Genomic DNA, 16,869 nt, shown 5'->3' with positions numbered 1-16,869 from the left:
TTTAATTAGACTTTCATTTCCCAGGAAGTTAAAAAAGCTGTTCAGGAAGCTGAAGGATGAAAGGACTGAGAAAAAGGAAAGTGACTCCAACCACTCAAAGCACCCTCAGCAATGGGATCTCGATTACATGTTGGAACCTTTCACTGGACTGACTCCAGAATACATGGAAATGAGTAAGATCTCTGAGTTCATGAGGGTCTGTTATCTTAAAATCTTGTTTTTTCCCCTTCTCTTTTCAGTGGATTTGAACAGCAACTATTGCCACATGTTAGCCTGAGAAAAGGTATGTGTTTTAAGTGCTGTCTTGGCTTCATGAAAGTTATCTGCAGATGTAGTGGGTGCAGAAATGCACCATACCAACAGCAGAATACCACTGGGGCGGTGCAGTGTTAATAATTACTAGACTTCCAAAAATATGATTATTTATATTACAGTCATTGTTGGAGACCCCAACTGAGATCAGGGTCACACAGCACTTGGCACAGGACACGTACATAGTAAGAGAGAACCTCTGCCCCAAAGAGCTGATCTTATACATAAACAAGACAGACAAAGGGTGGGAGGAAGGAAGCATTATTATCCCCATTTTACAGATGAGGAACTGTGGCACAGGGGGATTGAGTGACTTGTCCAAAGTCATGTAGGACGTCTGCAGCAGAGCCCGGAATTGATCCCAGGTTGCTATCCCAGGCTAGTGCTTTAAAGATTATTCTACCTGTCAAGTAGTATGCGCACCCTTTCTCCTCTGCCAGCCAGAGTGCAGAAGAGGTGGCTATGTATCTTCCCCCCCTACACACACACACACACTGGAGAGACTAGTGCCATTGCTTGTGCTTATGTTACTATGATACTTGCGCTCAGGGATATGGATCTTGGGTATGATGCTTCTCTCACACCAGTGTAAAATGGGAGTAAGTCCACTGAAGTCAATGGAGTTCCACGGCTGTGAGAAGAGAATCAGGCCCTATGCCTAACATTTTAATACAGTCCATAAATGTGGGCACACTCTAATTTCCATTGACTGCTGAGTTAATGTTTCCACATGGCTAAACAACTCTGTGATCCAGAGTGTTAGTTCAGTCAGGCCAGTACTGCTACTGTGACTTCAGCTGCAATTATTGCACTAATACCACTGTTCTTCATACATTTCGAGGTCAAGAACCAAGCCTCCGCCACTCAACAGAAAAGAAGTCTGTAAATAATAAATACTTAAAAGCATTGAGCAACTTCTGTGGAAACAGAATTCATGGTTTGGTGAAAAGTTTTAAACAAAGCTTTGTGCTTGTTCCATTGTTTTCAGTCGAGTTACACAGCCATAATATAGAACAGAATCTGGTCCATGTGGCAGATGGACAGTGCAGTTTGCACAACAGAACAAATTGTTCTGTTGTCAAAAGATGTGCTATGCCAGTCATGAACTGGTGTTTGCAGATCTGGATGTCGGCTCTGTGCAAATTGGTGCTGGAGTAATACCAGCAACCCAGGAGTTTTCTGTCTGCCAAAGTTTTACAGGGAATGCTCCACCCGCAGGAAGCTTATGTCATAAGAATATAAGAACATAAGAACATACAGGGTCAGACCAAAGGTCCGTCTAACCCAGTATCCTGTCTTCTGACAATGACCAACGCCAGGTGCCCCAGAGGGAATGAACAGAACAGGTAATCATCAAGTGATCCATCCCCTGTCACTCATTCCCAGCTTCTGGCAAACAGAGGCTAGGGACACCATCCCTGCCCATCCTGACTAATAGCCATTGATGGACCTATCCTCCATGAACTTATCTAGTTCTTTTTTGAACCTTGTTATAGTCTTAGCCTTCACAACATCCTCTGGCAAAGAGTTCCACAGGTTGACTGTGCATTGTGTGAAGAAATACTTCCTTTTGTTTGTTTTAAACCTGCTACCTATTAATTTCATTTGGTGACCCCTAGTTTTTGTGTTATGAGAAGGAGTAAATAACACTTCATTATTTACTTTCTGCAGACCAGGCTTGATTTTATAGATCTCAATCATATCCCCCCTTAGTCATCTCTTTTCCAAGCTGTAAAGTCCTAGTCTTATTAATCTCTCCTCATACAGCAGCTGTTCCATACCCCTAATCGTTTTGGTTGCCCTATTCTGAACCTTTTCCAATTCCAATATATCTTTTTTGAGATGGGGTGACCACATCTGCACGCATGAATTTATATAGAGGCAATATGATATTTCCTGTCTTATTTATCCCTTTCTTAATGATTCCCAACATTCTCTTAGCTTTTTTGACTGCCACTGCACATTGAGTGGATGTTTTTCAGAGAACTGTCCACAATGACTCCAAGATCTCTTTCTTGAGTGGTAACAGCTAATTTAGACCCCATCATTTTATATTCATAGTTGGGATTATGTTTTCCAATGTGTATTACTTTGTATTTATAAACATTGAATTTCATCTGCCATTTTGTTGCCCAGTTACCTAGTTTTGTGAGATCCTTTTGTAGCTCCTCGCAGTCTGCCTGGGACTTAACTCTCTTGAGTAGTTTTGTATCATCTGCAAATTTTGTCACCTCACTGTTTACCCCCTTTTCCAGATCATTTATGAAAATGTTGAATAGGACTGATCCCAGTACAGACCCCTAGAGGACACCACTATTTGCTTCTCTCTATTCTGAAAACTGACCATTTATTCCTACCTTTTGTTCCTATCTTTTAACTAGTTACCAATCCATGAGAGGACCTTCCCTCTTATCCCGTGGCAGCTTACTTTTCTTAAGAACCTTTGGTGAGGGACCTTGTCAAAGGCTTTCTGAAAATCTAAGTACACTATATCCACCGGATCCCCCTTGTCCACATGCTTGTTGACCCCCTCAAAGATTCTAGAAGATCGGTGACGCATGATTTCCCTTTATAAAAACAATGTTGGCTGTTCCCCAACAAATTATGTTCATCTGTGTGTCTGACAATTTTGTTCTTTACTATAGTTTCAACCAGTTTGCCTGGTACTGAAGTCAGACTTACCGTTCTGTACCTACCTAACTCTTAGTTATCCTCCTTTGTACTCTATTCACCTCCACTTCCCATCAGCAAAGAGAGTAGCATCCTTTCTACTACCAATAGAAGACAGTGATACCAGGCATGAATTTGGCCAGGATGCACATCAGCATCTGGTACGGAATTCCAAAGCAAAGCTTATAAAGGCCTCCTTTCATTCTAAGTGTGCATGTAGAATAAGCTCTGAGGAGCATCTCTATGAGTCAGCAGAACCCATGAGGGCAGAGGTGCAAATAATCACCAAATGACTCGATGCCGTTCTGGGATACAATCCAACTGCATTAATCTGCAGGGACATGAGACCACAAAGAAGCAGTATGCAGGGATTCCAGGGAATAACTTAGAGGCCAGAGTGTTCACACTAGAAACAAAACAAAATTGCTGCCTACCCCAAAGCACTACTGCAGCATCAAAAGAGGATTCCAGGCGGACCAAGCACACCACAAGCTTCAGGGTAGGAAAGCATTCAGAAAAGAACCACAGCTCATCACACGTATGGCAAATTTTCTGAACTCAGACGTGTTAAATATTGTATGTCACACCCCTGTCTTAAACTACAGACAATCCACTGTAACAAAACCACCTGAATATATGCATTTTATGATACAACATGTGTATCAGACAGACATATTTTATGTCAATATTTTAATTGATATTTATAATGGCAGGTGCATTGTATCATTCTCTATAGCTAAGTTTGTGGCCAGCTCCTTTGACCCTTCACTGGTACAAAAGGGACTTAAAGTTGCCTTCCCAAACTATCCTCCCCTCCACCAGCTGTTTCAAGAACTGTTGTTGCTCAACCTGGGGATCTGGCTGTATGTTGCAATCTTCATTATTTTAAACCACACACACACACACACACACCCTCATTTTCACATGCTCATAACTTATTGAAAAATTCTCCTGTGGGACTGAAATGTTCCATGCTTTGCATCAGCTCAGAGGTGAATTTTGTTTTGAAAGTTTGAGCAAACTCCTGTCAGCAATATTTGACTTATACAAGGGTGAAAAAATATAGACTTTTCCCCTTGTAAATATTTTCAGATGCTTTTATGCTCAGGCATAACTCAACAATGTCTGCACTTAACCAGGAAATGTTGGATGTTTAGCTGGTCCACTCCCAGGCCCCTTGTTTTTATTCATCATCAACAAATAGAATACAAAAAAACCTGTTTAAATATTTGTTCTTGCACATCTGTGGTAGTAGATGTTGCTCATGTTCGGCGCTACAATGCATTGTCAGTTGTAGCACTAAATTCCAGGTTGCAGCTTTAAGCCTCTGAGAAGAAACCAGAATTCCTGTCAGGATTTTATGGGAGTGCACCCTGGTGTGGGAGCTCCACCACTGTACTTCAGGGTGCAGTACATGCTCCATCATGTCAGTCAGGCAAAGCGCGCTGTTAGAGCTGGGATGGAGCCATATTCTGCCGTGACCTTGAACCTCTCCCCTTCCTTCCACTAATGCAGTGCGTGTGCTCCCCACCCCAATTATAGCTGGCCTGGCCCTATAACAGAGCTAGGGGTTGCTGAAGAGGGCTCATTGCACCCTCTTCTCCCTGTTGCAGATCCACACAGGGCCCACTATGGCTCTTTTGCCCTGGTCATGCATGCCCCATGTGGAGATGGACCATTGGAGTGTCATTTTCTTCATTGGGATTCCATGTGGGTGGAAGGGTCTGCCTGCATAGAAAAACTCGCAGGTTCAGGACCTAAGTTATCAATTCATAAACAGGATCATCATCAGGCTTTCAGCATGCACTTAAAATAGGTATCCTCTGTTTAAATAATAATGTAGAATGCCTCATTGTGCAATCATTCACGGATAATTGGATGGATACCATGTTTCAAGAGACAATAATCTGTATCCCAGGTGGATGAAGTACTATTCCAAATATTTGTTTCCAGCAAGAGAACTGGATTATGTGGTGAGGAGAATGGCTCATTGTCTCTGTTATTATGCCAGTTCCACAGCAAGCTATGCCCTGTCTGTGGGATTCAAGACAAATGCGAAACAAATGAAACCTAAGCTGCTCCTCCCCTGGCCTGCCTGTTGCTCTGAGTCCATATCACTAAATTCAGCTGTCAGATTCACTGCTGAGTGACTCAGACCACCCACATGGACAGGAAGCACTTTGAGCAGCTCAGCACTGAACCTGTCAGTTGAGATTGTTCTGAAGGGCATCAAGCAGCAATGGAGAGGCCAGGAGCAACTAGATGTAGCATATTTACATTTTTTTCTAAATTGGACTCGAGAACATGGCTTCAGGAGGGAGAGGGTGTGGAAATACAAGGGGGGGGTAGGGGTGGGGAGGGGAGTTTTATCCTCTTTAATTGTTTTAAATGACAGTGTAGTTGGGCTTTAAAATGGGATGGGGTATCTGGGAAAAGGAAGGGGACTCCTGATTGTTGTTACAAAGCCAGATCCTAAAGTCCTTCCCCAATTTTCATTCTGTCGGTACTTGGGCAAACTACTTTTGGAGTCAATTGGTGTTTGCTTGAATGAGGTATAAGTAAAAGCTGAATAAAGCCCTCCAGTTTTGGCTCTGTGGGTATGGCAGGTACTCAGAACCCATCCAGATATTGGGGAACAGTCCCCAAAAAAGGACGGAGGGCCAGATGTGTGGAAATATTTTAGGTACGTATGTCCCTGTTATCAGAGTGTCTACCGCTATGAGGTAGGAAAATGCTGTTTATCCACATTTTACTGATGGGGAGCGGAGGTACAGAAAAACCAAGTTATTTATCCAAAGTCACCCAGGAAGTCTGTGACAGAGCAGAGATTTGAACACAGGTCTCCCAAAGTCTAGGCTGGGGCTCTAGCCACTGGACCCTCCTGCCCTTTTATGCCCTTTTAGAGTTTCCACTGCAAACTTCCATCAAGGGGAATGAAAGAGAGTGGGGGAATCTGCCTATCTGCTACCCCATACACAGATTCTGTACATCTCCTGTGGGTCCAGAGTAATCCCTGTCAGAGATTGTGTCTCTGACAGGGGGTTGCAGAGGGCTGAGGGTGTGCTTTTCAGACTGATGAAGGGGTGGGCAGGAGTTTGATTTTTTTTTTTTACATGACTGGCTAAATTCCTGTTTGAAATGATTATTTCAATGCTGCTGGGATGTTATTGTATTACTAATTATGTGTTAGGGAGCCTAGAGCCTTGGCTAGCTGTCTGCTTTGTTATTTAAATCTAAATAAACTAATAAAGTAAGTATGGTGGCAGTATGTATCTGCACTACTTCTAGGTCCCCTGCAGCTTTGCCCTTGCTCCTTGGACTCCATCCTGGGCATTCTGGCTTAATCCAGCAAGTTCTGAAGTCTGTGAGTAGTGCCACTGAAATCAGTGGGGCTATTCATATGCTTAAGTATTGTGCTCAGTTGGGCTACAGTGTTATTTAGCACCATTCAAGATTGAGTCTCTTGACAACTTGGTTCTCTTGGCCCTGGTTACATGGATTCCCCACTCAGTACCTACTTCTGCCCTGATACACTTGTATGGGGGTTCTCCAGCACTAATACAACCTTTGACTGTAGGCACTTTCCTCATCAGTTTGCACTGGGTGTCAGGGCAGGGTGACAGACATTGGGTCTTCTCGCCTTCCCCTGGAAATCAAAGGGGAGTCTTGCCATTGATTTTAATAGAAGTAGGAGTGAACCCTTCATCTAGACTTTAGAAAAGCTTTCCACTAACTGCTACATAAACCCTTGACTCTAAGGGTTTGTCTACACTGCAGTCGAGAGGTATGACTGCAGAATATGTAGACATTCATACATGGTGCAGCTTTACTGCTATTCGCAAAAAGAACAGGAGGACTTGTGGCACCTTAGAGACTAACCAATTTATTTGAGCATAAGCTTTCGTGAGCTACAGCTCACTTCATCGGATGCACGAAAGCTTATGCTCAAATAAATTGGTTAGTCTTTAAGGTGCCACAAGTACTCCTTTTCTTTTTGCGAATACAGACTAACACGGCTGTTCCTCTGAAACCTTTACTGCTATTGTTACTCAAACTAGCTTTGATCTAGCTATCTAGCTAGCTCAGGCAGTGGAGCAGTGAAGCCATGGCAGCACAAGCTTCCGCATGGGCTAAGCTAGCCCTGCAAGTACTGTAATTACTCAAGCTTCTGGGAGGACTTGTACCACCTGCGCTGAAGCCCATGCCTTCACAGCTTCACCGTTACCAGAACGTGTGCTAGCTACAGTAAAGCTAGTTCAGGTATATCTACTCAACCTGTAATCCTGTTCTAGGACTGCAGTGTAGACATACTCTATCTTTGTCAGGAGGTGGAATCCAGGAGATCAGCGTTCCTGCTACTGGCTGCCCCAGAATTTGATCCAATGTCTTCATCCTGTATTGCAAGTAGTGACCCTCAATCAGTCCAGTGCAGAGTGATCACCAGATTATTTCTCAATAAAACTTCTGTTCAGAAACCATAACAAAAGATCTTGTAGATGAAAATCAGTGATGACGTTACGTCAGATTTCCCACCTCCATCCCAGTTGCCTATTTCACTACCACTTACATTTTAAATTCTAGTTTGGGCAAATCCTCAGGTCCTTACTCAGTGCCAGAGCATGTCCTAACGATGTGTATATGCAGGGAACCCTCAGTGCACAAATCTTTCTCCACCCATATAGAAAGACAGAGTTAGATGTGTCCTTTGTAATCACGCAGAGGGTTGTACAAACATCCAGGTATCTATGAACAGGAAAAGGTGTGGAATGGGAAGGGCGATGGGGGCCATGCATTCTGGAGGTTTGGAAGAATTTCCCCTCAAGCAGGTAAATACATCAAAAAGAATATGTCTGAGGCACCAACAAAAGACACATCACTAAAGGGAGGCCCACATTTTTCTTTAATCTCTATATTGAGGTTGGATTTTAAAGTATCATCTCGGCATGTTATGTGTAGGCATGTTGTGTACATTATTGCCACAGAGAAGTGAACTGTACTTTTCCCTTAGATTTCCCTGCCAAGCTTGTGGTTGTATATTTTAAGGCTCCTGTTTCTCTAAGACACTGGTTCTTAACCTTTACTGCAGCCTGCACCCCTTTGGTTCTCAAAATATGTTCTTGCACCCCTTATCAAAAATCGTTGAGTAGGTCAGTTCTTTAAACCTAGATATATTTTGTTTGTATATTACAGTAATCATAAAAATGTGTAATGTTAATAAATACATAGGTTTGATGAAACAAAGTAGTTGTACTTACGTGCCTGTGCTTAATTTGTAAAAAGAAAAGGAGTACTTGTGGCACCTTAGAGACTAACCAATTTATTTGAGCATAAGCTTTTGTGAGCTACAGCTCACTTCATCGGATGCATACTGTATTCATCCGATGAAGTGAGCTGTAGCTCACGAAAGCTTATGCTCAAATAAATTGGTTAGTCTCTAAGGTGCCACAAGTACTCCTTTTCTTTTTGCAAATACAGACTAACACGGCTGTTACTCTGGAACCTGCTTAATTTGTGTTTTTGATTATTTACCTTCTAAAAAAATCTGGTATGTCTTGCACCCCCAGAAAGGGCATCTCGCACCCCCAGGGGGTATGTGCACCCCAGGTTAAGCACCACTGCTCTAAGAGTACTTGGAATGTCACTCAGAATGGGACTGATTTGGCCACCCTTGCTCACTTTTAGTAACACTTCATGAGAAATACCTCTGGAATCGAGTGGACTACCTGAGGGTTGTGAATAAGGGTGGCAGAATCATGAATATTTACCTTCCTTTGAGTCTGACTATGTCATTGAAATAAATGGGGTCTACTCAGTGTGCGTGTGTATGTTTGTGTGTGTGTGACTGAACTAATCACAGTGAATGATTTTATTTTGGGCCTGATTCGGTGTCCCTTACTTAGGTGGAGTAGCTAGTACTTATGCATACACTCACATTGAATTGGATGGGGTTAGTTGTGTTAGTGCTACTAAATGTGTCTAAGGAAGCAGAACTGAACTCTCAGTGAGTTTAGCCTCCTTTTATGTTCTCAAATAAATGTGCACAGACTTTAAGCTTTAGTAATCTATTTGTTATTCGTCAGTACTCCCCAAATAGTTTAAACAAACACATTTCAGTGCCTGGATCAGGCACAAACTATTTGTTTTGACTATATCCTGGAATGTTTTGCGTCTCATGACATGTGACTGATCATCTAAGGTTATGTCTACACCACCCCACAGTTTGGATTACAGGGGGTATGAATAACAGTGCACAGCAAAGTGTTGTGGCGTAACTTCCCCCTCACAGGACTACATTAATGCGATCTAGGAACCTTTATATTTGTGCCCACAGCGACCACAGGGGGGAGTTACAGCACAGCACTTTGCTGCGCACTGCTATTCATACCCCCGTAGTTGGACCTGCAGGGCAGTGTAGACAAAACCTAAGTCACATGGTAGTGTTTTTGCTACTTGTTTGGATCATTGAAACTTTAATTTAAAAATAAAAGGAAGGAAATACAGAGATTTAAACATGACCACACAATCATTTCTGGGGTGGATCTTTGTATGACAACGTGTTTACATAATCATCCAGAAGATGTTTGTGTACCTTGAATGTTCTTTTATGAACTAAAACATCATTTATGCAGATGTTCCTAGGAAATGAATAAAAATGGCTGCAAATAGTATCACAGCAAATATTTGTGGTTTATACTCAGACAAATCACTGCGAATACTTTTTTACTGATTCCCTCCAGCTCTAGCCCTGCTAACTTCACTTCAGCCCAAATAAGGCACATTTTGGTGCTGTATATTTTTCTAAGCATTTCAAAGGTTTTTGAGATACTTCTCTAACATCTGTTTTTATTTCCTTACTTCCTTTTCCTGATTCAAACATAAGATATTCAGGAAACTATAATTTAGAGGGTAACATATTCTTGTATGTTGAAATAGCTCCCATCATGCTATGTCAGGATGATATAACCTTTATCCCCAAAGCAAACCATTGAAAATGGCAAACCATGGCCACAATTATCATGGAGATAATGGTTTGTTGTGCAAATACATTGTCACTGGGAGAGGAGATGGGGGGGGGAACCATAATGAGGCTTGAAACAGGTACACAAAAAATAAGCTGGGTACAAAAAAGATTCTGGGGAAAGCTGTTTTATCAGTTGGCTGTGGGCTGTGACAACAGTGCCAAAGGAAATTATTCTAGAGAAAATAGTTGACTAGTCCTGCTATGCTAGGATTAGTTTTCTTTTCCATTTTTTTTCTCTCCTCCAAAAGTGCAAAGGACATCTGCTGCAATGGACTGCGAGCTTGTACAGGGACCTGATATTCTGCTTACAAAGAAATCACAATGCATATCGCTGCAGTGCACTCAAATCGTATTTGTAGCACTATTTATATAATTATGGGCACGTACATTCATTAGTTTAATTTTGTTGTGTCTATCTCCATTGCAGTTGTGCAATATGCCTTTCAGCCAGTCTCTCCTTATGCCACCCTGCGCTACTTTCTTTGGGAAATAAGAGCTCATCTTTATATTAAAATAATGTTCCATGTTACATTTTACAAAGAGAGGGCCAGTCTTGTGTGGTGATAATGCTATCAAGTCCTGACGTCTTGTCTTCATTGGGAGACAAAGGTGCTTAGAGCTTCTTGGCAGGTGGTCAGCACCTACAGTATAAGGAGGTCAACATTCTCAGCTGGTTCAGCACCTCTCAAGATGGGCCCAGAATGGGCCTGATCCTGCAAGCTGACTGTCCTCTGCTTCTTTTGAAGGCAATGGCAATTAAGGACACTCAGCACCTTGCAACATTGGGCCCAATATGCACTGTGCACGGTCTTAAATATAGTTGAAACATTGGGGGACTTTGGAAAAATACTTTCATTCCTCTAAATTCCACTTTGCCGGGAGAGGATCTGAAAATTGATGTCTAAGTTGTCTTCAGAATAAAGCTGCTTACTTGCATCCAGATCATCCCTGCCCCCATGGGACAGGCATAAACAATTCAGGAAATGCCAAGAGTTTAAACTCTTGAGTTATTGTTTGCTTGTATTGTAGTAGTGCCTAGGCAGAGCCGTTCCTTGGGTAGGGCAAATCGGAGCGAGCGCTCCAGGCACCGCGCTTAGGGGGGGCCCTGAGGGCTGGTGCGGTTGGTCGGTGCAGTCGGTCCCGGAAGAGACGAATCCGTCATTTCCACCCTGGGCCCCGCAGCCCCCTAGGGACGGCCCTGTGCCTAGGGCTCCAGTCATAGACCAGGCCCCCCCGTGTATTAGGTGCTGTACAAGAGGCAACGTTCCCTCCAGTATACCTACCTGTGGAAGAAATCAGGATTGTGGCTCTTCAGTGGCTGGATCTGTAGAAATCTTAGGGCTTCTGTGCTTAGGGCAGGGTCAGGTCCTCCATGTTATGTTTCCTTAGGGCAGGGGCAGGCCCTCCATGTTAGGCTGCCGTTGGTTCCTTAAATGCTCAAGCGCCTTTCTTCCTTCCCATCTGCTATTCTTTCCCCAAGAAGGCGCTGAAGCAGGAATGCAATATTTGATGATGCAATGAACAGCATTGGCTTCTACTGGGAATTGCACCAGAATTCCCCAAGGTATGGAGGGGGATGATGCCACAGAGAGTGGCCATACCATAGTTTCACCCCTGAGCCCAAACACCTACAGAGGGCAGTTTGCCCAGACAGTCTTCCAAAGGGTCTTGGGAATAGGGGATGTTGCCTCATGGATTTCCCCTCCCTATTTATACGCATTGCTTCTCCTCTACAAACAAACAATGGGAGGGATAACATGGCCTCATTCAAGATGATTTTATTTAAAAGGAAAATAGCATTCATACTACTTTTCTTTATTAAACTAATATTTACTCTGGCCCATGTATGCACATTGGAGACCAAGAGCAATATTAGAACCAATATAAAAACACAGTGACAAATCCTTCTTTCTTTCATAGCCTCACATTGTTTGTTGTACTGTTTAACAACAGGATAGAAATGTTTGAAATGGAGTTTTATATTTCCTGTAACACACAAACCTCAGCAGCTGATTTCCTGCGGACATATGTTTAATATGTCAGTACAGAGCTTCTCTCTGAACAATACGTCTCTCTCTTCCAGTTATCCAGTTCGGCTTTGTCACGCTCTTCGTTGCCTCCTTCCCTCTGGCTCCGGTGTTTGCCCTTCTTAACAACATCATAGAAGTTCGGCTGGATGCAAAAAAGTTTGTTTCTGAGTTAAGGAGGCCAGACACAGTGAGAGAAAAAGATATTGGTACGTAATGAAGAATCTTTGCAATGATGGTGACACCAGGAATTCACCTCGAAAGAGGAAATTAAGATTAATCCTGTAACAAAGCTTTGTTATTAACTCTTTTACAGGAATTTGGTATAACATTTTGAGTGGTATTGGAAAGTTTTCAGTTATCATTAATGTAAGTATTTGATTATGACTTTATGAGCTTATTTTGTCCCTTAAGCATAATTTAAATTTTGAGCAATGTCTACTTTCTTCAATTGCCATAAAATACAATGAAAAACTAAGTTACCCAATTTGCTACTCCTTGAGTTTAAAACATCATGTAATGTTACGTAGAATCAGAATTACACGAGACATGTACATTTACTCATCTCTGTTTCTGAATTATTATGTTTTGTGTGACATGAAGATTAATTTACATAGAAATCACACATTAATGGGCCGGATCCTGCAATTATTAGTCAGGCAAAATTCCAAGCACACCAATAGAGGACTAATTCTCATTTATGAAAAATGCTGTATGAGAACTAGGTATTATAATGCTTAGACGCATTTACGTCATTCTCTGGCAGTGTAAATATAGGTTTGGATTAAGTCCGTTTGAATGTAATTTACTTGAGCAGTGAAAGGAACTTAGGGCCTTCTCTCAAAGAAAAAGTTTTACCAGTTATACAGCTATTGTTATACATGTATAGTTATACCAGTACGATCTCTTATGCAGGCACTCTGATTCCAATATAAGAGTAGCATTTTTTGGTGTACCTTAAACTCCTTCTCAAGCAACATATGTTAGACTGAAAAAGGTCACCCATACCTGCTTGGAGGGTGGGGGTGGCATTCTGATTATGACTATATTGGTTTAAATTCACACCTTTGGTTATACTATAAACCTTTCCCAAGTAGACAAGATCTTAGTATAAATGAGAATCAGGCCCGTGGGGTTTAATTATAATAATACAGAGTACTTTTTTTCCATAGATCTCAAAGCACATTAGAAAGGAAAATCAATATCATCACAGATGAGGAAACTGATGTGCAAAGAAAGTATGTGATTTGCCCAAGTGGCAGAGCCAGGAATAGAATGCAGACCCCCCACTCCCAGTGCTAAGCCCTATCAGCAGAACCGTGCTGCTTCCCCCACCCCCCCATTTTACCTGAGTGCACTTTGCAGGATCAGGCCCTGTAGTTATTTAAAATTTCAGACATTCTCTAGTTGTCTGTATTCTCCAAGTGCTTTAATTAAAACACTGACTATGCTGCCCCTCTGTTGTCGACAACTGGAAAGTGAAAATGTGCATACTTGAGTTTAAAAAATATTTAGAACCAGATTCTATCATCTTTTCTCATGCTGAGTATCATTTTTTGAGTGGGACTACTCACAGAGTAGGGTGGCAGAATGTGGCACTCAGTTAACTTTTATTTGCACATTCTAGATGCTTCTGGGGCTAATTCTGATCTCACATCCGTTTGACACCAGAGTAAACTCCATTGACTTCGTGGAACTACTCCAGATTTAGAATGGAGCAAGGGAACCGAGAATTAGTCCTTTATGGGCCACACCTCAGCCGGTATAAATTGGCATAGCACCAGTGAAATCAATGAATTTACACCGATTTATACCAGCTGAGGATCTGGCTGTTATATATGCTGTGGTCCGGCTCCTGCACTCTTTTTGTAATCAGTGGTAAAACTCCCATTGATATCTCTGGGGGCAGGATTAAGACCAGGATATATGAGGCAATTGTTGAAATTACTCTTTGCTCTTCAAAATGTCCCACCTGCCTAGCTATACACCTTCCCTGGAGACAGAGGCAACACGTAACTGTTACGTTGATAGTTGTATGTGTGTTGGGGGTTACAATTTTAAATCCACTCCCTGCCAAAAAAAAAAGAAAAGTATAAACCTTGGCAGAAATCTGGGGGGGGGGCACATAACCCCATGTGCGCCCCCACACAATCCCACGAGTTGCCTCTGCCTGGAGAGAGACACAGCAGGCTAGTGTAGTTTAAAAACACTTATTCTTTGATGTGTCTGGCAAGTTCTCTCTCACTTGTGAGGTTGCAAAATTGATCATCATCATTCTATATTTATTTGAACATGAAAACTATAACCTGAATTCAATTAATCTAAAACACATCTGTAGATTCACTGGGTTATTTTTTGTCTCCCAGGCTTTTGTAATCTCTGTTACATCTGATTTCATTCCACGCCTTGTGTATCAGTATGCATACAGTCAAAATGGAACCATGCATGGCTTCGTCAATCACACCCTCTCATACTTCAATGTTAGTCATCTCAAAGCTGGAACACAGCCAGACAACTCACAGTTTGAACAGGAAGTTATATTCTGCAGGTAAAGTAGCTCTAACAACACTTTGTGTAGGTAAAGTCAATTGTTTTGGTCTTATGTTAGATAAAAGCGTTTCCTCTCTGAGTTAGACCTGCGAAGCTTTTCTGTTCTTTGAAACTATTATCTTCTTAGTTAATTCAGATATGGTTTTTAGAATATGTAGATGCAAAATTCAATGGTGCCTCCATGCACAGAATGAACAGCTTCGTCCAAGACTTCTGCTGAACATAAAAACCTAGGGTTCGATTCTTTTCCTACTAACATCAAGGACAAAACTCTCATCGATAAGAATGGAAGCAGGATCACACCTTAAAAATACACTCCCTCTAATTAGAACAACATTTCCTCCCTTACAGGGTCCCGTTTTCCCCATGCTTTCCCCTGCTTGAAAACCCACACCTTCCCCCTTCTCCATGGTCACACGCTTTAATACCATGTTTTCTGACAAGGAATGTTGGGGTAATTCCCTTCAGAAACTATCAACAGTATTTAGTCTGTTGCCCCTTAAGCCGAGCAGAAAGCCAAAGTTTGGAGGTTTGTGAGGCAGGGTAAAGTCTTGATGTAATCTTATTTATTCACAAAAATGAATGCAAGGTCCTGTTTCCCTGAGCAGAGATAGGAACATGCAGCCCACAGGCAGTTTTCTTGCTCAGCAATTCCCAAGTGAGCCCCTCCAGCCACAACTGTGCCTGAGGAGAGGCTGCCTCTGCGCTTCTGCTCGAGGGGCACACACCACTGCTTGCCCTGTCTTTCTTACTGCAGCTCACACAGCCCAGAACCAATACCTGGCATCTGCATGTAGAGTCTCTTAGGAAACCCCTGAGCCTGCCACCTGGCTTGCCTTTTCAGAGGACTCTGGGAGTTGGCCCCACTCTTTGTCTGAAGTTTTTTTTACTATACACAGGTGCTTAATTGCTCCTTCTGTTGCACACAAAGAATGCTTTAGCACACCCATTGGCTTTACTGAAGTATGTAGTGGTCTTTGGAAGAACACCCCTGATGTCGGTCATTAACACCAGCCTCAGTCATGGGACTAGCTGCATTTCTGTCCCCCTTCTGGTCTGTCCAAGAGCACCCAGTGTAGGTCTTGGGCCTCTTGCCTATACCTGTATCAAAGGGAATCACTCAATTCTTCCACTCTCAAACCAGGATCTGGCTTCAATACCAATTGCTGTTGCCCTACAAGTCTGACAGGGTTTAAGAAACCCTATTTCCTCCCTTCAGGAACTTGTGACCAGTGATGGGGACCAGCAGCCTTGTTAGAACAAAGTACTTTTATTTGGAAGCTGGAACAAAGCATTACAGAAAAAGGGATGTAAAATCACAAACAGCCTACACTCATGTCTATTTTACCTGAAGTCCCACCATCCTAGGTAGGAATGAGGCAGGCCTAGCTTCTCCAGACATGTCAATGGGTTGCTGCTTGAGTGTCTTTTCAATCTGGTCCCCCCTTGCATCCCTAAGAGAATGTCCTTTTATATACCATGAGAGTTCTTAGGTCCTCCTCACACCCCAGACTTCTTCATTGCTGGTGGGTTTTGTCACCGGCTGGTCAAACCAGTTCCATAGGCTCAAAGGGGAACTGAGCCAGAGTCAGCAGAGCCACTAGTTCTGGCAATGTCCTTTAGCATTCCCTTTAATAGAAGCCGTTAAGGGACCACCTTGAGCCCCCTCTGCCTGACTCATCCCAGACAAGCCCCTAGTGAGAAGCACTTTAAGCAAACCATTCACACCGAAAACAGCACCCCAGTAATCAGATCAGTCTGCAATACTAAGAAATTATTACAGGACCCTCCACATTTGCCACAGCCACTAAGTCACCACGGCTGAAGGTGTTGCCTGTTTATTATATCCAGCCATAGCTGAAATGGGGACTTAGATACCAAAACTAGACATCAAATCCAGAGGGCTGACTCTGTTCTCCTTTGGACCAATTTTATTACGCAGTATCTCCATAGATTTCAGTGAAATTACTTCTGATGAACATTGCCATTAAGGGAGATCTGAATCTGGCCCCAGGTCTCCACTATGGTGCTGCCAAAGCCTGTGGGCATGGCACTATACTGGCTATTTCAAATAAGTAAATCTAATTATATTTAAAATATGAATGCTGAGCTATTCTATGTCAATGAACTTTGTCAGCATTATACTTTAATTGTTTTATACTCATAAATCCCTAGATTATCTTGAACACAGAGATGCTGGCATGTAATACTATGAGTCAGCATAGAAATCATGCTGTATTTCCTGGCTAGAAACCCTCCCATTCCCGACACTGGTTAATTAATTTTTTC

General features: G+C 42.4%; 1 protein-coding gene across 1 annotated transcript in view; it reads left to right on the top strand.

Moving 5' to 3' along the window:
• Positions 1-16,869, top strand: part of ANO2 (anoctamin 2) — a 265,370-nt gene that overhangs the window by 240,803 nt on the left and 7,698 nt on the right. Inside the window, exons 19-22 of the mRNA XM_074935844.1 lie at positions 25-173; positions 12,087-12,239; positions 12,347-12,399; positions 14,397-14,578. Coding sequence (XP_074791945.1) covers positions 25-173; positions 12,087-12,239; positions 12,347-12,399; positions 14,397-14,578 — 537 coding nt within the window. The remainder of the gene's footprint in view (positions 1-24; positions 174-12,086; positions 12,240-12,346; positions 12,400-14,396; positions 14,579-16,869) is intronic.

Source organism: Natator depressus, chromosome 1 (genome assembly GCF_965152275.1).
Source record: "Natator depressus isolate rNatDep1 chromosome 1, rNatDep2.hap1, whole genome shotgun sequence".
In the NCBI taxonomy this organism is placed as follows: domain Eukaryota; kingdom Metazoa; phylum Chordata; order Testudines; family Cheloniidae; genus Natator; species Natator depressus.
Note: the sequence above shows the minus strand (reverse complement) of the source record. Positions and strands in the feature narration are given on the sequence as shown.